Raw genomic sequence first — 24,377 nt, 5'->3', positions numbered from 1 at the left:
CTATTTTACACATAAATTAGCCAGCTCCAAAAAATCACAAATACTTAAGTACAAATAAAGGTTGAAGATAATTTCACATTTGAATATATTCATGAATAATAAACAATAATGGGCTTGATTAAGGAAACAAGATAATTTGAAGTACAGCTTTATATTTTACTTATCCTTGGCTACAAATATGTCATTTCATAAAATGTCACTTAGATCCAGAATATCAGACCAGCTGTTATTTGTGATCTAATTATGACTAATATTAATCTTCCTGTCAATTTGTAGCCTATAATTCAGTTGACCTCTACATCAAAAATCACCTAATAACTAAAACAATATGTATTAAATTTTAAAATTTACCTCATATTTATCAAGAAATGCTGACAAACAAGGAAATGTAAAGACCCTGAAAGAAAAAGAAGTTTGAGTTAAAAAAAATTAATAAGCCTCCACAGCATAATTTTGACTTGCCATACAAATCACACCTAGGATCAAAAGGAAATCAGGCGGTAGTGACGATTTAAATAAAATCGTTGTTTCCTTCTTTATTACTTTTTAAAGTGAGAATTTAGTGGAAATCTGTTTCTGAAAGAAAGCATATTATTTTGAGGCTACTACTCAACCTACCATTTTGACTAAAGTTAACTGCACCAAACTACTCTTTATGTTATTGACTATGAGCAGAGATTTCCAATATAGCTTATAGTAATATAATGGAAGTTTTCCTACAGGATTAGATAGGAAGAGTAGAAGTGAATAATACTGCTAATAAAAATGGCAGAATTCACTGAATACTTTCTTGGTCAATTACTATTGTAAGGACTTACATAGCTATCTCATTTAATCTTCACAACAAACATGGGGTAGATATTATTGTGGGCTTCTCTGATGGTTCAGATGGTAAAGAATCTGCCTGCAATGAGGAGACGTGGGTTTTATCCCTGGGTTGGGAAAATATTATTAGTATTCTTATTTTATAGCTATGGAAACTGAGGCAAGTGAGGTTAAACAACTTTTCCAACATTAGAACAGAAAGAGGGGAACCTACTATTCAAATTCAAATAGTATGACTCCTTGCACTTAACCTTTACCCTATCTTTTCTCCATATTTGGTAAACTCAATGTGAATTGATTCATCCAATGTGTGCTGAGCATTTATAAGGTGCCAGGCACTGCACAACAAAATTACTTCCTAAGTCATTGTCAAAAGTGATAAAAATTTGTATTATCTAGACCATTCTTGAGATTTAATAACCTCAGAAAGAACATCCTTACAATGTTAATTACAAAAGAAAATGATTTATATTTGCTATACATTTTTATTCCAGTATATGGATAGAGGTAGCTCAAGTAATATTTATATTTAGACTTTTATTATTCCTTAAACACCAAATTTAAAATGCATATGCAATTCTGAAATACTGTAAACAAATCTTAGAAAAAATTAATTCACGTTCATTGAAAATGTATTTTTCCTCCAAAAAGTACAAAGTAAAATAAGACCAGTGGAGGATTATTTCAGACTAAAATTGTGTGCTCCCCCCTTAAGCTCTATTTTTTACAATTAAATGGTTGTATTTTGCATTAAATTTACCTTCTCTTGTCTCCAAGCATGCCATTTACAAGGTTGAGAAATATCCTGCAATCCTAATTTTTAAAAAAGAGAGAGTTTTTAAAAAACACAGTTATTTAAAAAAACTTGTTAATTTGTTATTTTATACTACTTACTGTTTCAAATTCAGAGTCTTTAATTCCTTTAAATGCATTAGCAATAAAATCCATTGAGAACCACTGACAAGCCAGTTCTTGTCTTTGTTTTTCCGTGGTCATTCTACATAAAGCTTCGACGATACCCACTTGCAAGTCATAATCTTAAAAAAAAAGTTAATTATTTGAAATTATGAAAATTAAAGTTTATGAAACTCTATATTTCATAAGATGTTAGAACAAGCAAGAGAAATAAAGAATATAGTGCAATTTACTCATCTTTTGCCATTTTCTTCATATAGATTAGAAATATCCCACCATTACATGGCATGAACACAGTCCAAATAACAAGTTTGTTAACAGAAAAAAGGAATAAAACAAAAAATTTTACAGACATTTAAAAGAAACTCCTAAATATGCAAAGATACTATCATTCCATTATTATTAGAGCTGTGAATTGCAAAATAACTGACAAGTTTATAAATCATAGGTAATCTTTGTTTTCCTTTTGTATATCACGATGTTTACAGTTATTTTAAAGTACTTGAAGCCACTGGTTTGTTCTATATGTAAATCACTACATCAAAATTTTCTCATATAAACTTAGGAAAGAAAATTTCAGTTCTTTTAATAAAGACATCATTTACAAACAAATCAATCCCAAGAATATTAAACCTAATTTCATAAAATATATTTGAGAAATTTCTTAGCAAAAGGAATTAAAATCTACTGGAAAATTAAGTTATTGTTCATAAACCTACTATTAGGCACAAATTATATTTGATGACTCCTGCTATCATACTTCTTTTATTAGTTCCACAGATATTTATCCTTTATTTATTAAGGTAACTAAAAATTGCTTGATTATGCAGTTTATAATTTTTTCATATAATTTCACATATTATTTTGATTGAAATATTATATTCTATTAATAAATTTGGAATAACTTCAAATATGAACATTTTGAAAAAATATACTCACCTCCAGCATCTAAAATCCTTTCTCCCATACTACTCCTGTGAATCAAAACAGCAGGTTATATACTGGACAAGTATCAATTAAATAGAAAGTTCATATGTTTAGGGTAAAAAAACTTCACTAAAACTTATAATTGGTTAGTATTAGACTGTGGCAGAAAACATACCCATAAACTATATTAGAAACCTATAACAGCTGACCAATTTTAATTACTAATGCAGCTTATGGTTGCCTTATTTGCCTTATAAAACATCCTTTAAATTCTTGACTTGAACCACTAATTAAAGCAATATAGTACAGATTATTACATGAGAATTAACATTTGTTGGTTACAGAGTATTTTCCTGGCATCTTGAGGCATTCTGTCAAGCATCACATTCATTTTTTTTAGAGTCTAGAAAAGAAAAAAAGAGAATTCATTAACTTTATATATTCAGTGAAATATTAATATTTTTTCAGAGATAGGGACATAAACTTAGAAGTCTATTTTTCTTAATCACAGCATTTTATGCAAGGAATGAAGGGTGGAGGAAAGACTATAAAGCATAAAATAGTGAATAAGAAACATAAGAAAACATAAAACAAAGGATATAAAAAATAGACAATACCACGATTCCTATGCTTAAAGCACTCATACTCTGCAGTATGACATGTTCATTATTACTCTATCATAAGAACTAAGGAAGCAAAAAACACCTTATTAATATTTATTCTTATGACTATACACATGTACACATGCATTATCAGTATATACTAATATAAATTATTTTTAGCATGTAAATACTGAGGAACTAATATCTAAATGGTAGTTTATTTTCATATGAGCTATATTCATACACATAAATTCACATGGTTATAAATGTTCAGTATATATTTACATAATATATTAATCATGTCAGGCAATGAATTTCTCCTCCTGAAACTGTAAGTTGCGTCCAACTCTTGTGCCCCATGGACTACAGCCTGTTAAGAATTCTCTGTCTATGGGATTTTACAGAGCAGGTTGCCATTTCCTTCTCCAAGGCAATGAATTAAGACCACAGAAATACACTACATGGTAATTCAGTGCCAAGATAAAATAGTTATTCAATTTGATAAATTGCTACCAAATTGTCTCTACTTTCTCTTTAATTTTTAAAAGAAAAACTAAATAATGGCTTACCTCCTGCTGAATACAAATATCCACTCTTGAGTCAATAACCAGGGCACAAATTCGAGGCACGAAACTTTCCACTATTTGTCTTTTACCTGAATAAAAGTCAATTATTGATAAATGTGTATTTTAAAGGACAACCTTTTCTTATATGAGTGAATGGAAAGGACTATATTAGAAATTACTAGTTTTACTAGTAATTATACTAGTAATTATACTAGTATATATATATATAGTAATTATACTAGTATAATTATATACTAGTATATATATACTAGTAATTATACTAGTAAATATACTAAACTAGTAAATATACTAGTTCAGTTCAGAAGGCGGCCCGCAGCCTCCCTGGCCACCAGGAAGCATGAAATTTAGTCCTGGTTCTGCCACTAATCAGCTGTGTAACTTTGAAAAAACACACATGTACACCCATGGCTGATTCATGTAAATGTATGGCAAAAACCACTACAATACTGTAGAGTAATTAGCCTCCAATTAAAATAAATTTAAAAAAAAAGAAAAAACATCATTCAACAGATGTGACTGACCTGAACTCTGGCAAAGGAATAACCCCAGATCCAGTTTCTCCTTTTTAGGCATTTAAAGCAGTATTAGTGTTTTGGATAAATATATTCAAAACTGGAAACTTCTATTTTGAGGTTTTTATAAAAATTGGCCTCAATAATTTATAGTCATGCCTTCAAAATTTCATAATGGTCATTAATACCTCCTCATGAAGATCTAAATAACATTACCTATTTCTAAATTTGACCCTAGTCTCTCAAAAGACAAGGCTTTATTAGTACCAATTAAGAGGAATTTGCCCCATGCTGATTCACGACATAATTTTTAAGAAATAATTTTAAATAACGGCAACATAGGAACAGAAAATGCACAATTTCACAGTGACTACATTAAAAGAAGAAAAAACAATCACTGATTTATCTGAAAAGATAAAATGATTTACTTAAAAAAACTAGTTAGATCACTTCATAATCATTGGTGCTTTAGGACTGTTTGCTCCCCTAAAAAACGAAGAATTTAGACTAGATTGTTATGTTAACTGCAAAAAACAAATGAAAAGGTAGCATTAACTACTACTGAAATAAAGAGTAATCAATCTTTTAAAACCTTGTGGCTTTGAAGCAGCAAACAGTTGCCCCTTCATTTATTAATATAAAGGATTCACCAGCCTCAATTACCAATCCTAGGTAATTTTTCCCCAACCAACACAGAGATAAAATAACTTGAGTTTATTGTTAGGTACAAGGCACTACCAAACACAAGCTGAGATGATGAGTTGTAACATGTTCTATATTCTCCCTGTACTACTAAAAATTTCACTAGATCAAGGACAAACTATGTCCCACAAACCAAATCCAACTCACTGTCCCTTTTTGTATGGCTGTATTCATCAGCAGGTACTCTGTGGAAATATGCAAATCTATGATGTTTTACTGAAATAGTAGTCTCAGGTGAATTTCATTCATTCTTAGGAATTCAGCAATCATTAGACACCTATGAATGAATGGCTTTGGTAATTAGCTTGGGCTGCAGAGTTGATAAGATTTCTTAATGAATTCAGCCCCCAAATCCAAGGAAAAATAGTGCTTATATGAGATACTTATACTTCAGTAAAGTCATTTCAATGAAACAAAGGTCATCTGAATCACAACAGGCTTTCAAAAACTAAGACAAGAAATGACATCTCCATTTCCAACAGAAACATAGATGATATACTTTTTCCAAGCTCCAACTACAGACCCAGCAGCGTTTTGGGATGCTGACATAAGTGCAAAGGAAATTTCCATATTTCAAAACTGATTTTAACTATGCAACTGAGGAGTTTCCACCTAACCTTCAACTGAAAGTGATTAATCTGCAATGCAATGTCATTCTAAAAAGTAAACATTAAGAAAAAAGTAAGTCTTAGGTGCTCAGTTGTGTCTGACTCTTTGTGACCCCATGGACTGTAGCCCACCAGATTCCTCTGTCCACGGAATTCTCTAGGCAAGAAACTGGAATGGGTTGCCATTTCCTTCTCCAGGGGAGATCTTCCCGACCTAGGGCTTGAACCCTGGTCTCTCATATTGCAGGCAGATTCTTTATCAGATATCTGAACCACCTTGAGCATGACTTTTAATTAAGCATAGTCATCCCTTGGAAAGTATTTATAGAATATTAGACTTTTTCCATATATGTACATATATATATATATATATAAAAGGCAAATATTAAGAAAAAAACCTAATTCTATAAATGTTGCCAAATGATGACTATGCTCAATTAAAATACATATTCATGAACTGATATCAGTATTTGGCATTATCTGCATGAGTCTGAAAAGACATGTTCTAATGTAATATACACAAAATCTCATTATAGATGAGCATGAACAAATAAGACTTGCAATCAGTTTTTGCAACAGCAAACACTAACTCTGAACCTTAATTAAGGTTATCTTCTCAAAAAAGAATGCTATTCTCCTTATTAGTATTATAAAAACATTGTACTCAATTATCATTATACTGATTTGAGTTGCATCAATAAAACATTTGTGGAAATGTGTTTTCTTTCTTGTTAAATAAGTACCTGTGTAACAGTCTCAATTTCTTTCTTGGCCCACAAAGCCTAAAATATTTTCTCTCTAATCCTTTACAGAAAATATTTGTAGAGCCCTGAATTAGGTAATGAATTACTAATGTTAGGATAACACAACAAGAGTTGGAAAATTATACCAGAACTTTAACAGCAAATTATTGTTCCAATAGAAATAAAATGTTTATTATACCTTCATCATTGATGTCATGTATGACCTGAGAAGAAAATGAATAATATTTAAAACTTACTTATAATAAAAACCATTAAAAATAGTACTAAAATAGGTTACGTCTGAATTCACCATAAAATTATTTAACTTTTATGTATTAACCAATTAATTAATCAGATAAATGCACTAACCAGTCTGTTAATGACTTTTCAGGCCATATAGAACACAAATGTTTTTAAATGAACACATACATGCTTTATAACATCAGTGAATCAATATGGTTGTTACCATCAAAAGATCAAATAAGTCTTCTATCATATTTATAACAGCTTCATCTTTTGAATTTCCCCGACTCAGAATAATCTCCTTGGATTTTTCAAACCAGGCAACCATGTAAAAAAAGGAAATGTATACATTAGTCACTTTGAATTCACTTAATAATTTTAAGAATGTATTTATAGAAACAGTAAACCTAAAACTAAACATTACAAATAAAAATTCCAGTACTGTATCAAAATAAGTTTATGCTCTTAAACATCTTCACTGTTTTTGCTTTTTGGTAACTCACTATATGTTCCCCATTTTTTAGATGGGAATGAGTGAAGTTCCAATTCCAAGTAGAAAATCTTTATTACTCTCTTCAAATTCTTAGTTCATGAACATTCATACAATAGATAAAAAGTAAATTATCATTATACATTAGATCATTTTGTCATTGCTACTATTTGAAAAGTTTTGGTATTACTTTATTTTTTATTATTGAACTCAGATTTTGAGTACATGCTATGCCTTAGGGACTGTTCTTGTTGCTGGGAATATAACAAAGAATGAAAAAGACAAAAATCAATACATGTTAAAATGGGAAACATAATAAACAATATAAAAAGAAAAATAAAAGTTAGACTATGACTAAGATGAGCTAGAGAAAATAAAGCAAGTTAAGGCTTTTTGGAGTGTTGGGACCTTACATTCACATGATCATCAAGGACCCTGTATACAGTTTCCTTGTGATCTTTAATTTTCTAACATATACCACAGGTTATAAAAATATTTTATCTCAAAGTTTTATATACATTTCCCAAATTTATTTTTCAAGACTATGAACCACTTAATTAGAAAACACAACTTTAAACATATTTCCCTCACATGAATATGTTACATATTCTATACTTATCTTTTGGACTAGTCCTTGTTTTATCATAGTTAGAAGTCCAGCTTGCCCCAATATACTGATATTTTTGCCACATCGTCCAAAAGAAACCAAAATGGTTGAAACAGTTTGGATATCTTTGTTATTAAGCTCCTAAAATGCAAATCATAGATTTAAACGTCTGCAAATACAAAATAAAATGGAACTGGCATTATGCTAGCAATGTTATTAATATAATCCTGAGTGTTAGTCATTATCATAATCTCCATATCGCAAAGGACAAAAGTGTGGCTTTAAAAGGCGACTTCCTTACAGCCCCTCAGCCAGTGAACAACAAACTCAGCACAAAAATGCAGAATTATATAATTCAAGAAACTTTATACTTATGAGGCAATAAATCAGTTACCATCCATTCTAAAAAGCTCTATGTATTTAACTAAGGGATACAAGAAATTTTAATCTTAGATTTGTAACAATTATCAAATTCTGGTGGAGACTGTCAATAATCACTTGCATAAAAGTATAAAAATACTTTATATATGACAAATCAAGTCCAAGATTTTAGATGATTTTTGTTTTTACTTGTTTTATTTTTGCAAGCAACAAGCACTGTCCACGCAACATGAATAATATGCTAATAGGTTTTCAAAAAGTAGATCACATTGTTTAAACCTCAAGTAAGTACCCTATTCTCCTCCAGTTTAAATAAGGTTAATAATGGTAACACTATGTAAACATGATTTTTGTATATACTGCTTACAAAACAACAGTCCAACATGTTATTTGGGACTCCTCAAACACACACACACACAAAAAGCAGGTGGCAAAACAAGCATTTATTTATACAAGTGAGCCTGCCGAAGTCTTTTTATTCATTTCTTCCAATGGAGAATTTCCTCCCTAAAAAGTAGAGTGCTATCTAACAACTGTAACAATCGTTCAATGAAAATGAGTATTTACCCTGCACATAAGGTCATCTAACTTGTGGAAAAACTGTTTGCTGCATTTAATCTTCACATCTTCACAAATATCAATTTGTAGAAGTGTTTTCAAAGGTTTAAAATCATTTTTCCTTAAAGCATCATCAATGCATTTTTCCAACTGCTGAAGAAATATAGAAAATAGCACATATACTGAATCGAAACCAACACTGGTCACCTTATGGAATCAAGTAATTTAAGAATTGCTTTCACATTTGAAAATTCTCAAGAGCTTATAAAACAACTTAACTGTCCACTATTAAATTTGGAGTAACAAAATTAGAGATTAAGTTTCTTTGATAACAATATCTATATAGGAAAAATGTATTTTAATAGTTTCCACTTCATATCTCTCATTGGAAAGTCATCGTTAAGTTAAAAACAAAAACCTGTTATTGAAAGAAATAAAAATCAGCTTTATAGTAACTAATAATACCATGGATAAAACCCTAAAATATCTGTCAATTTCTTCATGAGGTTTAAATAGTAAAAAAAAAAAAAATGCAAAAAGAAGGTAAAAGCACTTTTTTAGGAGCTATACCAACCAAAATAACTTAAGCATTACATGCACACATAATTTATTATTATATTCTATATTTATAAAGTTTACAAAGTCTGCCATTCCTGCTATTAAAGGACACCCCCATTACCAGGAATTTTCATACAATAATATGATTGACCTAAATGTAAGTATCTTACAATTTTAAACCTTGACATTAAAGTATCCAGGCATAAATTATATATAAAAATGTATAATTCATTTCTATGTAAAAGGTATATCTAAATAATCTTTAATACTTTATATTCTTAAAGCTTTTGGAAACAAATCTATTGAAAAATAAAAGGATAACATTTTTATTTAAATTATTTAACTCTTGACCATTTCACAAAAACAAGTAAGTTTTGTTTTCCTAAAACTATAGCACTTAATATCTATAAATAAACAAAAAGTGATTTTGGGGATTAAAATACTTCCTCTTGGCCTAGGACTACCTACCTGAAGATCTGGTCTTATTGGCATTTTGACTTAACTTTAAAACTTGAACAAAACACCTATAAAAGAAAACATATACTTTCTGTATCTTGCAATCTTTATGTTTACAGTTTAAAAATCTTAAAACACATAAATAAGCACTGCTGCTTATACCAAAGGCAATAAATATTGTCTCTTTAAGTTCCTCACTGTTTATGAAATTACTCATTTGACTCTGTCAAAGAAGTATCTGGAGGAAGCCTCAAGACCATTTATTCCAAGCCTTCTCTTTTGATAGATAACTTAAACAAATGTCAAAGTCCTGCCAAAAGGTCACAAAACTAGTCAGTGAAAGAATATAAACGTGGACCTCCCTCAAAGATTCCAACTTTGGGAACAGGAAGAAAAATAATCTTGAATTAATGTCTAAATGAAATTTAAGCAAGTAATACAATATTTAAGAAGGGAAATATATGCAAGTATATTGCCAAAGAACAGGCTATACAAGAATATACAAAACTGCAGTGAAAGAAGGAAAAGATAATCTAAACACATTTTCCCTTCAAAGGAAAATGCAAACAGTAAGCAACACGCTTATAGGAAGCAACATGCTTATATTAAGCACCATCTTAACCAAAGCATCTGACATTTCCAAATGCAACTTGGAGGTCTGGAGGTTAGTCCTATAAAGGAAAAGAAATAAAAACAATCTTTTCTAGACATCATGAATAGAACAACTTTAAAATAATCAGTACCATGAAGAGGTTTTTAATAGAATCACAGGAAATCCAACGTAGAGGGCAGTTCATTAATTAAACCAAGAGGAATACAGGACTGTCTGTCTTTAAACCACAAGACACTAGCCAGCCTACTTTCTAGCAGACATGCCAGGAAAGAAATTTAAGTGCCAATGAGAACATACATAATAGGCATACAAAAAGGGATGAGCAAAAAAGAAAGAAAAAAATCTCCTGCATTTCCAAAGATTAACTCTAGAGGGGGGGAAAAAAAAAGTCTGATCCCCAGAGAAACATTTATTCCACATGCATAAGGAGTCAAGTTTAAACACGTTTTTGCCGCATTGTTCTGAGTTCAGTTCAGTCGCTCAGTTGTGTCTGACACTTTGTGACTCCATGGACTGCAGCACGCCAGGCTTCCCTGTCCATCACCAACTCCCGGAGTTTACTCAAACTCATGTTCATTGAGTCGGTGATGCCATCCAACCATCTCATCCTCTGTCATCCCCTTCTCCTCCTGCCTTCAATGTTTCCCAGGACCAGGGTCTTTTCCAACCAGTCTGTTCTTCAAATCAGGTGGCCAAAGTATTGGAGTTGAAGCTTCAGCATCAGTCCTTTCAAGGAATATTCAGGACTGATTTCCTAAAGGACTGACTGGTTTAATCTCCTTGCAGTCCAAGGGACTCTCAAGAGTCTTCTCTAACACCACAGTTCAAAAACATCAATTCTTTGGCGCTCGGCTTTCTTTATAGTCCAACTCTCACATCCATACGTGACTACTGGAAAAACTATAGCTTTGACTAGACAGATCCTTGTTGGCAAAGTAATGTCTCTACGTTTTAATACGCTGTCTAGGTTTGTCATTGATTTTCTTCCAAGGAGCAAGCGTCTTTTAATTTCATGGCTGCAGTGATTTTGGAGCCCCCCAAAAATAAAGACTCTCACTCTTTCCATTGTTTCCCCATATATTTGCCATGAAGTGATGGGACCGGATGCCATAATCTTAGTTCTCTGAATATTTAGTTTTAAGCCAACTTTTTCACTCTCCTCTTTCACTTTAATCAAAAGGCTCTTTAGTTCCTCTTCGCTTTCTGCATAAGGGTGGTATCATCTGCCTATCTGAGGTTATTGATATTTCTCCCGGAAATCTTGATTCCAGCTTATGCTTCATCCATCCTGGCATTTTGCATGATGTACTTTGCATATAAGTTAAATAAGTAGGGTGACAATATACAGTCTTGATGTACCCCTTTCCTGATTTGGAACAAGTCTGTTGATCCAGGTTCTAACTGTTGCCTCTTGACCTGCATACAGACTTCTCAGGAGGCAGGTACAGGTGCCCTGGTATTCCCATCTCTTTAAGAATTTTCCACAGCTTGTTGTGATTCACACGGTCAAAGGCTTTGGCATAGTCGATAAAGCAGAAGTAGATGTTTTCTGGAACTCTCTTACTTTTTCGATGAGTCAGCGGATGTTGGCAATTTGATCTCTGGTTCCTCTGTCTTTTCTAAATCCAGCTTGAACATCTGGAAGTTCATGGTTCATGTACTGTTGAGGCCTGGCATGGAGAATTTTGAGCATTACTTTGCTAGCATGTGAGATGAGTGCAATTGTGTGATAGTTTGAACATTCTTTGGCATTGTTCTGCGTGGGAAAACTCAAAAGCACCTAGATCGATGCTGGGAATGGGAGAGGGGGCAAGGAATGAATAAATATAATGTGGCATATGATAATCAATTTTGTGAACACAATAAACCCGAATTTTAGATATCTGCAGCCAAATAGTTTTAGTGATTAAAAAACATGCTGCCCGATGATAAATACAGCATAATTCCACTTACATAAAAAAAGAAACTTTATGTTATTTACAATTATCTCTAGGTACAATTTAAGTATACACACAATTGTGCGCATCCACCTGTGTGTATAGAGAGAGAGACATTCACTTATACCACTTGGACAGTTTGACTATTCGTCAGCTTATTGAGGAAAAAGAATAGAGGGTTGCACAAAACTGTGATCAGCTATTTGTCGAAGGGAAACTTCAGTTTTACTTGCAATTTATACTTATTTAACCTCTTAAAAGTAAATTCACACTAAAATGTAGGTAGGTAGGGTCCAAAGCTAGGGATCAGTGAAAGGTAGGTTTGGGTTATTGTGAGGAAAGTGAAATTACCAAGAAAATACCAGTCTTTGAAAATAAGTAGCTAGTGTCCAGCTGCTCCAAACAAGTCTATCCAGGGCCTCCTGTGGTCTTGCCCCATCTGGTTTTGTCTATTCTAGCTTAAATACTAAATGGGTGATTCTAGGTCTGTGGCTTTCTGGGAATTCCAGAATACCAGCAATGATTCCAAGATCTCTAAATAGTGGGCAGTTGTTTTACCATTTTGCCTGCAAAATACTGGAAATGCAGGGACCCACAGTCTGCTTTCCCATCCCAAGTAGGGGTGTCCCTATTTTCTACCTGGCTTCACTCTCTTTCTCATTCTCCCCAGGCCATCACAGAGGATGAAAATTTAGCCTGTAGTAATGCAATTATGCAGGTAATAAATAAGTATTGGAGGTCAGCAACCAACAGGGAGATTAATAAGGAACCATAAGAGGAACAGCATAGGCTAGAGAACCCTGAGCATTCACTGCTGCCACTATCACTACAGGCCTGAAAGCTTCAGGAGGGAACATTCCTTGGAATAAAAAGACAAAGTCGAAGTCATCACAGAATATCACAAAGGAAGTATAGGATAAAAAGTTGAGATAAGAAGAAGAGATGCATACATTCCAGTATCTATTCTTTAAGAAACTTAGAAAAATTTTAAAACCAAAAAGAACAGTGGGATGGCAAGAGTTGAATAATAGCTAAGAACATTCCCAAAACAAACGCAAACATCCACAAATTGAAAGATTCCATGGAATTCAAGGTAAGTAAGAAAAATTACATCTAGACACATTGTAAGGACATTTCTGAATAAGAATAAAAGAGAAAATCTTAAGTCACCACAGCAAAAACAAAACACAATGCATGCAAAAGAATAAACATAGCAGATTATCTGTTTTCACAATGCAATAAATTTAGAAATCAGCTGCAAAGGCAGCTTCAAACTTCCTATCTATTCAGAAACTTAAATGCATATATTTGAATAGTCCATGGGCTATTAAAAGACAGAAGTGACAAAATGTTTAAGTGACTAAGAAAACATCAACATACAAAAACATAAAGGATAAAAAGATTTATAGGATGTAACCAAATCAATACTTAAAGTGCAATTCATAGACTTGGATGAACTAATTAAAAGGTGAAAGAACTAGCCAAAAGAGAGACCCACAGGACCTCCAGATGGTAGTTATCAGAAAAATACTTCAAAATAACTGAGTACTGTGTACATAATGATTGTAAGACTGAGAATGGTGGCAGAGAACTGGAAACTGGGGTGGGAGATAAGGAAGGTCAAGGAAATTTGAACAAAAGACCAAATAATTCTAGAAACAAAAATAATCAATAACAAGATTATTAAGAAAGAATAAATGCATGGTTTTAATAGCAGATGAGACACAGATGAAGTAAAAATTTGAGAAATGAAGTGGTACCAGAAGAATATATCCAGCATGAAGCAAAGACAAAAATATGGCAGGGGTCGGGGATGAGTATCAGAAGTCAGATCAAGAACACCGGATAAGTTATTAAGCCCCATGTATGTATAACTATAAATCCAGGAAAGGAGATAGTGACTGTGACAGAACCAATACCTAAGATATGATGACTGACACAGTCCCCAAACCAACAAAATGCATCGAACAATAGATTCAAAAAACCCTATGAATCCCAGCAAAGGAAAAAAAAAACCCAAACCTGGGGTAACACAGAAAACTGCTGAAAATCAAAGATCAAAATAAAAAAACAAACTGCTTTTAAGCAGCATCAATAAGACCAATAGAAACTATGAAAGCCAAAAGAATTAGAATAATGACTTCTTTAAAGTGCTCTAAGATTGGACTTTAACTACACATTAGATAGATGGATCTAACAGACCTATATGGAATTCCTATAGAACAGCAGTAGGACACATATTCATCTCAAGCACACATAGAATACTCTCCAGGACAGATCATATATTAAGCCATAAAGCAAATCTTAATAAATTTAAGAAGACTGAAATCATAACAAGCATCTTTTTGGACCACAAACTGAACAACCTAGAAAAAATGGAACCAATAAGAAATATATACAACCTGTCAAGACTGAGTTATGAAAAAAACAAAATCTGAACAGACCAATTATTAGTAAAGAAATTGAATCAGTAATTGAAAACCTCCCAACAAGAGAGGTCCAGGGGCTTCCCTGGTGACTCAGTAGTAAAGAATCCATTTGTCAAGGCAGGAGACCAGGGCTCAATCCCTAACCTGGGAAGATCCCACATGCCACGGAGCAACAAAGCCCATGTGTCACAACCATCACGCCTGAACTCTAGAGCCTAGGAACCACAATTATTGAGCCCTCACACTGCAACTACAGAACCTGTGTGCCCTAGAGCCCATGCTAAGCAATAAGAGACGCCACCACAATGAGAAGCCTGTGCACCGCAACTAGAGAGTAGCCCCCACTCACTGCAACTAGAGAAAAGCCCTCACAGCAATGAAGACCCGGCACAGCCAAAAAAAAAAAGAAAAGAAAAGAAAAGAAAGGTCCAGGACCAGATGGCTTCACTGGTGAATTCTACCATCAAACTCTTCCAAAAAAACAGAAGAGAAAACACTTCCAAACTTATTTCATTAGCCAGGCTTATTCTGATACCAAAGCCAGACAAGAACACTAAAAGGAAAGAAACTAAAAAGTTCTGAAAGAAAAACGGCAAGCTAGAATTCTATTAACAAAAGTACTATTTAAAAATAAATGGAAGAATCATCCTCTTTGCTTTCAAAATATATTACAAAGTCACAATTACAAAAAAAAATACTAAAAATAGGAAATAAACAAATGGATCAATAACCAAGAGAATCCAAATGCATATCCAAGCATATATTTGAACTTCATATATGAGTAAGAAGGTTTTGCTAATAATAAATGTAAATTAGTCAATAAATACCCCAAATGCCCAAAATGACACTGGGGAACTAACTCAAAATATAAAAAATAAAATTAGGCTCCTGCTTCCCCCATTCACCATTCACAAAATAAACGATGAATTTACTAAAATGAAAATGTTTAAAAACCATTAGAAGGAAACTCAGGAGGATGTCTGTGACTTTGAATGGTGAAAAAATTTGAAAGAAAAAGCACAAAGCATAAGAAGTAATAGATACAAACTTTTTGTATATCACTGTCTCTCTCTCACACCCACAGACATAATTTCATTAAGGACTCTCTATTTAAGAGAGGATTAAGGATTCTTATTTACTCAGAATCCAGTACTCAGTACTGACCCAGCAAGTCCTATAACCATGAACACATTCACTCTCACAACTCATACCCTTTAAGCCCTGAAGAAACACTCTCCCTGCCTATATCTTTACAAGAAGGGGATAGGACTTCCCTGGTGGTTCAGGGCTTATGAATCTGCCTGCCAATGCAGGGGATATGGGTTTGACCCCTGGTCTGGGAAGAGTCCACATGCTGCAGGACAACTAAGCTTGTGAGCCACAACCACCGAGTCCTCGTGCACCCTAGAGCCAGTGCTCTGCAACAAGAGAAGCCACTGCAGTGAGAAGCCTGAGCACGGCAACTGCAGAAAGTCCACACAGCAACAGAGGACCTAGCGCAGACAAAAATAAATAAATATTATAAAAATAAAAATTAAAGGAAGGGACTGCAGTTAATTACACTAGTCTGTTTATTCTGTGTGTTAGAAATCTTACATAACAATACTAAGTTTAAGGGACTTGGGGCGGGGGTGAGGGAGAAGCTGAAACAATGCAGAGAAGATTGCAGGTTGTGCTGATACTGACATTTTAGTCCCTGCTTCAGAAAGGAGATAAAACTCGAGCAGCCTAAGTGCTCAGGTAAGAGAAAAAGACATTAGTTAACTGTCAAATTCTTTCTCTGGTAGAGCAAAACTAATTGATTCTTGCATAAGGAAAAGCTGCTTCCTAATAGCGCCAAATGTCCCTTTTCTTGCTTCTCTTTGTATTCTAACTTGTGGCTCTGGAAGTACTAGCAACTAAGTGCACAGTGTTCACAACAGTTGCACATGGTGCCAGAGAAACATTTTGTATTTCTAAGCAACCCATTATTGTTTAATTTGTTTCTACATAAATCTAGGAAACTGCATGAACATGATATGGACTATGCACAGTTAGAGGGCAAACACAAGAATAGTGACTTTTTATAAAAAATATTTAATAAGATGTATTAAAAATTTCAGTGTAATTAGAAGAAATTATTTTGATTAATGTTCACTAATAATTTGTATTTACCTTAGTTTTAAGAAAATTTTAATATTGCAGAAAATATTAAAGGAAAAGTACTATTTTTTACACTTACATCATGTTTTTGGTGAAAATATACTCAAATTAGTACATTTTGAACAAAATTACCTGTTGTTTTAATCCTTCAATTGTACTGTCAATACAACACAGTAAAATTCTTGATTTACTGATTTTACTAAAATGAAAGTTTGTGAAATATATACTAATTCATGAATTATACAGGTCATTATACTTCTCCAAAAATGCAGTCCATCAAACATCCATAATAAATGCATTCAAGTATCTTTGATATTTTTGCCAACACTCAAAAATAAGAGCTTCATATACATTTTTCCGTTTTGTTGCAATGAAGGTATGTGTCTGAAACTAAAGGCTAGAACATTTTATTTCACAATTTGAAAATGTAATTAAAAAGTTTAAATACTTAAAATATTTCAGGGGCTCTATTTGTGCTTTTCCCCTACTGTCAGCAGTTGTTGGGGCAGACCTGCCTATTACTTTACACTTTCCAGCATCACAACCACAACAATGTGAATTCGAATTTACATGTAATTTACAAAGTACTCTAAGAGAGGAAATATAACACAAAAGAATTACTTATGGCCAAGAGGCACACAAAGCTAAAAAGATGGTTTAGTTCCTAGTCTACTTTTGTTCAAGAAACCATTCAAGGGGAAGGAAAATTAATTAGTATCTACACAGGAAGATTTTTCAAGTAAGGAAACTGAATTCAACAATCCAGTTAACTACTCCCTCCCTTCCAAGGCTGAATGCAAATTGACTTTAACAGAGCCCCAAATTGGGTACTAGGCATTAAACAAGACAAACATTTGCAGCTGAGAGGAAAGGCTGAATCTAGAGGGTAAAGCGATACACTTCTTTCTACCATAACGAGTAAACAATTTAAAATATCTTTAAATTGCTTTGAAGTTCTATTCACTAGAACAAGGAACAACAGAACGATCTAGGGAGACCTAGCACGGAATAATAATTTTTCAAGAGTCTGCTTGTGTGTATGTATGGGGGTGGGGGGAGCGGTCAACTAAGCAGGTTTGGCGTTACAGGCAAGCCTTACAGTATGAATGTGTATATGCAGGCCGATAAAAGGGTTAAGGTTTAAAAAACACCCAACAACTTGTCAGAGGCACACATTTCCTCCCCAAAGCTGACTCAATGGAACAGTCCGCTCAGCCACCAGAGCAAACTACAACAGTTCCGAACGTGAATCCGGACTCTTCCCCAACACGACTCAAGTGTTAACACAAGCTATTTTACCAACAGCTGCAAAATGGCATCGCCCGTGACCGCCAGACCGTGACACACGGACCCATCTCATCACCCTTCTGCTGGTACCGTGGACATCACGACTCCACCTCAGAAAGGGGGGGCCACGGAGAACACATTCGCGAAGAATGGGTGCAGTGCGAGGGGAAGGGAAACAGTTGCGTGCACTGCTGCCGCGAGGCCAGAGGCGAACCTCTACACACACACACACACACACCCCTCCATCACCCCACCCCACAGGCGAACCTCTACACACACACACACCACACACACACACACACACCCTCCATCACCCCACCCCACAGGCGAACCTCTACACAGACACACACACCCCCCTCCATCACCCCACCCCACAGGCGAACCTCTACACACACACACACACCCCCTCCATCACCCCAAATCCCCCCCCGCCCCCAGCACAGTTACAAAGCGTGGGGACGGAAGGACTGGAGGGGGCCAGAGTCTCGGCTTCCGCGCCCGTTCTGAAACTCCGACCCGCGTCTCCACTCGTCACCATCAATATTCTGATTCTGGTCAGTGCTCGCGTCCGCAGTCATTCCCGGACCCGCGGGCCCGCGAGGCACCCCGCCCCTGACCCCCATCCCCGTCCAGGACACCAGCTGCCCAAGCAAGACCAGCGCGGTCCAGGCAGCCGCCGGCCCCAGACGACCACACGCCCCAAGACTCGTTGGCGCGAGGCCCGCACCGCCCACCCGACGCCCCGTCGTAGGCCTCCCCCCCTCCCTCCACTCCCAACCCTGGCTGCGCCACCACGGCCATTTCCTCAACGGCTCCGCCTCAACGGTTAGGAGGCCGCTCGCTAGTTCCACCGCCCTCGGAGGCCCGGCGGACGCCGCAACTCTCCCCTAACGCGCCCCTCCGTCAAGGAAGCCCTCCTGGGCAACCAGCTCAACCTGTCGGCTGAAAGAGGCCTCCGCGTCGGTCTCCTAGATTCGCAGCAGCCTGGCGTCGAGTCTCCAAGCCTCGGTTATCACCTCTGCGCCTCAGGCGGCCAAGGGAGGGCGGGAAGCGCCCGTCCAGTCGGCGTCGCGTGCGGTTCGGCACCACATCCAATCAGCGCCGCCGCCGGACAGGCCCCGCCCCTCGCACCAGCGCAGGCACCTCCCAAGGCCGGAAAGGGAGGGCCTAGGTGGGCGCGGCTCGGGGCTTCAGGTAAGTGGGCGGCCGGGCACAGGCCAGACCCCGACCCCGACCCCTGACCCCGCTCGCCCACGGCCGCGCCGCGAGAGGCGGCGCCAGGGTCCTTCCTCTGCCCTCTCTTCCCTCCAGCGGTGTGGACGCGCTGGAGGGGTCGACCGGGCCTACGCTGCCCGCAGGACGTGAACCTGAAGGGCCAGAAGCGCTGGCGGCCCAAGGAGACCCCGGGCTCCCCACAGCCACCCGAGAAGGCTGGACGGGATGGCAGAGACACGAGGACCCTAGACGAACCTGCCGGGACGCGTGGTCAGAGTTCCCTTAAAGAGGCCCACGTTGCGGGCCAGCAGAGGGCAGCAGAACCACTCCTGATCAGCCTCCAGTGACCGCCGCCGCGCTCCGCCCCGCCCTCCCGGCCACGCCCAGCGCGCCCCGGCCCCGCCCCCGCCCAGGCCCTGCGCAGGTTTCCTAGAAGCAGGTGCTGTGAGTGCTGTCACTGGCTTCAATCCCAGACCCCTAAGGGACAGAGCACTGAGGCCGTCTAGGCTTGGCACTGAGCGAATCAAGTGTTTCCCCAGGAATTTTAGAATGTTTCAATTTAAAGTAGCAGTTTAAATGATAAAAGCAATGGATGATTGTGTAAATTAGGCAGGGAATTCACAAATTACAGCAGACAAGCAGGTCAATAATTAAAAATAGTGACTCCTCACCTTGCCACTTTTTAGTAGAGGAAAAACGTTTAGAGCCCTTTTTATTGTTCAGAAAGTCCAAGGATTATGTCGTAAACGTCACTACCACATGGAAGAAAATATCATTGATTTTATTTAATTTCATTTGAATTGTTTTTGAATAGGTCTTTAGATTATGTTAGATGGAAAACCTTATCAGTCATAATCCAAATGGACGTTCAATTAAATTTAACAAACTGTTACTGGGAGCGTCTTCTCACATGGCAGAGAGAAGGTGGGCTTTGCAGTGGGTTTGAATGCTAACCTTGCTACTTGCCAACGGTGGAACTTTAGGTGAATTACTTAAATCTCTCTGAGCTTCATTCTTTTCAGCTGAGAAATGGGGCTATTATCTACTAGGTAGTGCAGAATTAATTTTATTTAATTAATTATTTAAATTAGTGTATTTAATTATTTTCAGAATTAAATGACATCAAATACTTACAGCACCTAGCATTGTAGGCCAGCAAATAAGAGAGGACATGTTGGTTTCCTTTTCCTGTGTTCAAAGCTCTGTAATTGAGTGACAGTCACCATGGGGGTGGGGGGGGGCGGCAGATACACAGTAGTTATTCCTACATGGGCTTCAATAAGCACTAAGATGAAGTACAATAACTATTCCATCCCCCGTGTTTTCCTAGAGCTTTCTTCCTATGTAATACTGACCTGGCATAAAAGGATGCATCTCAGTTTCTCAAAGATATACACGACTGTGCTGCTGAAGCTCAGGTGCCATCATAAAATGCATTTATTTATATTGGCAAGATACTAAACATGACAGCATTCTAGGAAGGATAAGACATGTGAAACCTCTTAACACATTTCTAAAGCCTTTTTTCACGCTATTCAGGCCACAAGAAAAACACACTTCAACCAACAACTTGTGCACATATAGTTTAATAGTGAGGCTTAGGTGAAGTCATCTTAAATGGCAGGTATTAAAATATGTTTGAAGAGACAACCCAACAACTGCACAGGTCACAACAAAACTTTAATTTCTAGGCTATGTCACTGTGTTTTCAGGCCTGCAAATCTCCTTAAGCTATCCCAAAGCTACTTTATTAACTAGGCAGGTATATTTAAGCTTTAAACCTAAACAGAATGACTAATAAAGTGCAGATACACAATTATCAAACATGTACAAGTTTTTAAATGTTGATCTTTTTTCAAAGGCACATGGAGGTTTTCTTAATATTGAAGATATAACATTTACTACATATTCCTTGACCAGACCTTTTTTGGCAAATGACCTTTACACAGATTATAAGATTCCCCACATGCCTTTACATAGCAATATATTTGCCAGCTCTTGCTCATACGTCAATGCTGTGGATAATTGCTTTGCACACTGGCTAGGATCCAGGGCATAGTGGCTGAGGCCCTCACGGGCTTACAGACCTAACTGGACAGTTTGTCAAGCAGCAGGAAATGCGACCAGGCTTCTCTACCTCTTGCATGTCAATGGAGTTCACAGTGCTAACAGCCAGCGATTGTTCAATTCAGTCACAATGTTTTAAATCAGAATTCCATATTCTTAGACCAGAAGGTACCAAAGAAAGCCATCCTTGTTGCTGGAATTTTTAAAACACTGAAGTTGCCATTATAAAAAAAAGAAATTGGTTAAAAGGCAAAATTCATCCTTTGCATACTTATTTGACAAACAGTAACAAGCATTCAAATATTTAGAGTTAATTCACTGGTGACAGCTATCACAAGATTTATCACACTGGCTTCAGCTCTTGAAAACCAGCTTCCCAAGCTGGAGACCACGTCCACCTTAGCTGGGTTTTCACACCTCTGTGCTAGCACCTGCTATCAGACCACCACTCAGCACCAAGAGAAATAGTCAGCCCCTCGCTTTGAGTTTTAAGTTGTTGTGGTACTCTGCAGGAGACAATGGCCTTGACTTCTTGGTTGGAGAGTTAAAAAAAACCAAAACAAACCATTTAACATTTTAAAATTGGGAAACAAGTCCAGACAAGGTTACAAAGTTATCTATCTGAAGGCACAAAGAATAAAGTTGGCAGGTAGTTGATAAAACCAGGCATATACAAACACAGCTTAAAACAACTAAAATGTATAAATATTTGTGTATTGTTTTTCCTCCAGTCTGGTTGTTGCTGAAAATACCTGCTAGTTCCACTTGGTAATGTGACTTCCGAAGGATGACTGCTGGAACCCTGGACACTTAAGACGACATCAAGAGAGTCACCATAACCGTCAAAAAGGTAACTGCAAAGGGCATTGTTGCCCAAATTCCACAGAGTTGCCTGAAAACTGAAATAATGAAAGGCAGAATTTCTTTAAACACTTAGGTAGCTCAAACCTAAACAGAATGACTAATAAAGTGCAGATACACAACTATCAAACATGTACAATAAAATACATCAAGTGCAAAGAAACACGCAGAAGGGGCTGTTTTGCTAACTAAAAGTTCTAAGTGTTTTCCTTCTTGGCAGTTGCTGATGGAGGAGACACACAGCCTAATGGAGCAGCCTGAACTCCCAGGAATGATTGTATGATGACTGAAGAGGCATCAATTTCTTGCCTATTAATAGTTTCCCGGCTGTTAGAAGCCTACAGACATTGGCATGCAAATGTGACTTCAGGTTTTCCTTGTCCCAGGGCAGGAATGCCTCAAGGGACCATGATGGGGGTCACAGCATATACATTCTGTTTACAGTGCACACAAACACACGAGAATGACTTTTCTTTTTTTTAGCTTACTGAATTCAGAATGCTCCCAAGAAGGCATGGGCTAAGGGTAAAAGGTCTCAACATCGCAGTGATGATAAAGAAGAGCTATATTCACAGAGACGCGATCAGGACACATGCAAAAGCCACAGGCTTTCCCAGCGCAGGGTGCAGGCCTTTTTAAAACCACCTGCCTGGGCCTTCTTCATAGGGCCAACTCACTCGTGCATCTACTCACCCAGCGCCCCACCCAGCACATGACATAGCCGGGCCTTCTGGCATCGGAGGCCACGGTTTAGACCAAGTGACTCAGACGTTTCAAGTAAAAGACAGCATAGGCGGGCCACAGCGAGCACACGTTGCAGCTGCGGGAAGCGAGGTCCGACGGCCCCGGCTTGGGGGTGCAGTGTGAGGCAGGGCCACCTCCCAGACACGCGAGCCCCGCCAAGCAGCTCAGATAAAGTGGATCCAGCTCTCCTCGCACTCCCCGCGCGGCATGTGCAGTGCGTGGTTGCGGCACGTGAGGCTGTAGTCGCGGCCGTCGTTGTTGTCCCAGTGCTCGGCTCCGGCCACACGGTAGCGCAGCGCGAAGTGCACGCGGGAGCCGAGCTCCAGCAGGAAGGGCGGCACCGGGAAGCCGAAGGCGAAGACGTCCTCGGAGCCCCCGGAGCCCGCCGGCCCGCGCCACCGCGCCGCCACTTCGTGCGCGCTGCGCCAGTCCGAGAAGGTGTAGCGCACCACCACCTGCTTCTCGAAGGCCACGTTACGCACGCGCACCGTGCCGCTGATGCCCAGGTCCGAGCAGGTGACGCGCTCCAGGCACACAAGCTGGCGCCCCAGGCGCTCGCCGAAGTCCGGAGCCTCGACGGGCGGCGGGAAGTCGGGCACCAGGCACTGCAGAGTGAACTCCAGGTCCTGGCTGCTGCAGCACAGGTCCGAATTGATGGCGAGCCGCGACAGCACGTGCAGCGGCACGGACGGGTCTTCGCCCGCATTGAACACCTTGACCTGTGCCAGCTCCAAGCCCAGCGCGTCGGCGAAGCGCACGCGGTGCTGCCGGCTGCAGCCGGGTCGGCACGCAGCGCCCGGAGCGCCCGCGCCCTTTTGGCGGCGTTCGGGCGAGCTGGGCAGCGAGCGCGCCCGCCGCAGGATGATGGGCCGCAGGCGGGGGTCGCAGCCAGACGGCGCGGGCGGCGGCGGCGGCGCGCTGCCCGGGCTCCCCGGGGGCCGGCAGGGCCGCGGCTCCCGGGCCGCGCCGCCGTCCAGGTCCGAGAGGCAGCTGAGGCTTCGCGGGGCGGGCTTCCGGAACCCGACGGTGGCGGGGAGGACCGCCGAGCCCGGGCCTCTGGACATGGCCCGGCCGACCGTCGAGCGATGGGGAGGCGGAACCGAAGGGCGGCCTCCCTCCCGACCCTGCGTCCGCTCCTTCGGTGTCCCGGGACGTGCTCGGCGACCGTGGGGAGGGTCCGCTGGAACTGCCGCAGGCAGAGGAAGCAGTGGGCCGGCTGCGCGCTCCCAGTTCACCACCTGGTCCCTCGAGTCCTCCCCCGGGTTTTCCGCTTTGGGCAGGAAAAAAAAAAACAAACCAGCTGGTTTCCAGGACGAACCCTTGCTCGCGCAGACGCTCCTCGGGGCCGCAGCGGAGCGGGGGTGGCGG

At 38.6% G+C, this 24,377-nt stretch overlaps 2 protein-coding genes across 2 annotated transcripts in view; both read right to left on the bottom strand.

Annotated features, from left to right (window-relative positions):
- The window catches only part of SYCP2 (synaptonemal complex protein 2), a 68,755-nt gene extending 49,401 nt beyond the window's left edge, over window positions 1–19,354 (bottom strand). Inside the window, exons 1-12 of the mRNA XM_043882813.1 lie at window positions 19,058–19,354; window positions 9,727–9,782; window positions 8,710–8,853; window positions 7,774–7,902; window positions 6,888–6,992; window positions 6,621–6,645; window positions 3,839–3,924; window positions 2,985–3,070; window positions 2,680–2,714; window positions 1,720–1,862; window positions 1,586–1,638; window positions 352–397 (exon numbers count right to left, since the gene is read on the bottom strand). Of these exons, the coding sequence (XP_043738748.1) occupies window positions 352–397; window positions 1,586–1,638; window positions 1,720–1,862; window positions 2,680–2,714; window positions 2,985–3,070; window positions 3,839–3,924; window positions 6,621–6,645; window positions 6,888–6,992; window positions 7,774–7,902; window positions 8,710–8,853; window positions 9,727–9,750 (876 nt within the window). The 5' untranslated portion in view covers window positions 9,751–9,782; window positions 19,058–19,354. The remainder of the gene's footprint in view (window positions 1–351; window positions 398–1,585; window positions 1,639–1,719; window positions 1,863–2,679; window positions 2,715–2,984; window positions 3,071–3,838; window positions 3,925–6,620; window positions 6,646–6,887; window positions 6,993–7,773; window positions 7,903–8,709; window positions 8,854–9,726; window positions 9,783–19,057) is intronic.
- A 1,553-nt stretch (window positions 19,355–20,907) lies between these two features.
- On the bottom strand, window positions 20,908–24,221 carry PPP1R3D (protein phosphatase 1 regulatory subunit 3D). Its single transcript, XM_043883719.1, has one exon. It carries the CDS (start codon window positions 24,071–24,073, stop codon window positions 23,174–23,176), a length of 900 nt encoding a protein of 299 aa, XP_043739654.1. The 5' UTR covers window positions 24,074–24,221; the 3' UTR covers window positions 20,908–23,173.
- Between the last annotated feature and the right edge of the window lie 156 nt (window positions 24,222–24,377).

The sequence above is a fragment of the Cervus elaphus genome, chromosome 23 (assembly GCF_910594005.1).
Source record: "Cervus elaphus chromosome 23, mCerEla1.1, whole genome shotgun sequence".
In the NCBI taxonomy this organism is placed as follows: Eukaryota; Metazoa; Chordata; class Mammalia; order Artiodactyla; family Cervidae; genus Cervus; species Cervus elaphus.
This window is presented reverse-complemented; position numbering and strand designations above follow the sequence as displayed.

Excerpts from the sequence above, each read along its gene's own strand:
- PPP1R3D (XM_043883719.1), bottom strand. The coding sequence starts at position 24,073 with ATGTCCAGAGGCCCGGGCTCGGCGGTCCTCCCCGCCACCGTCGGGTTC.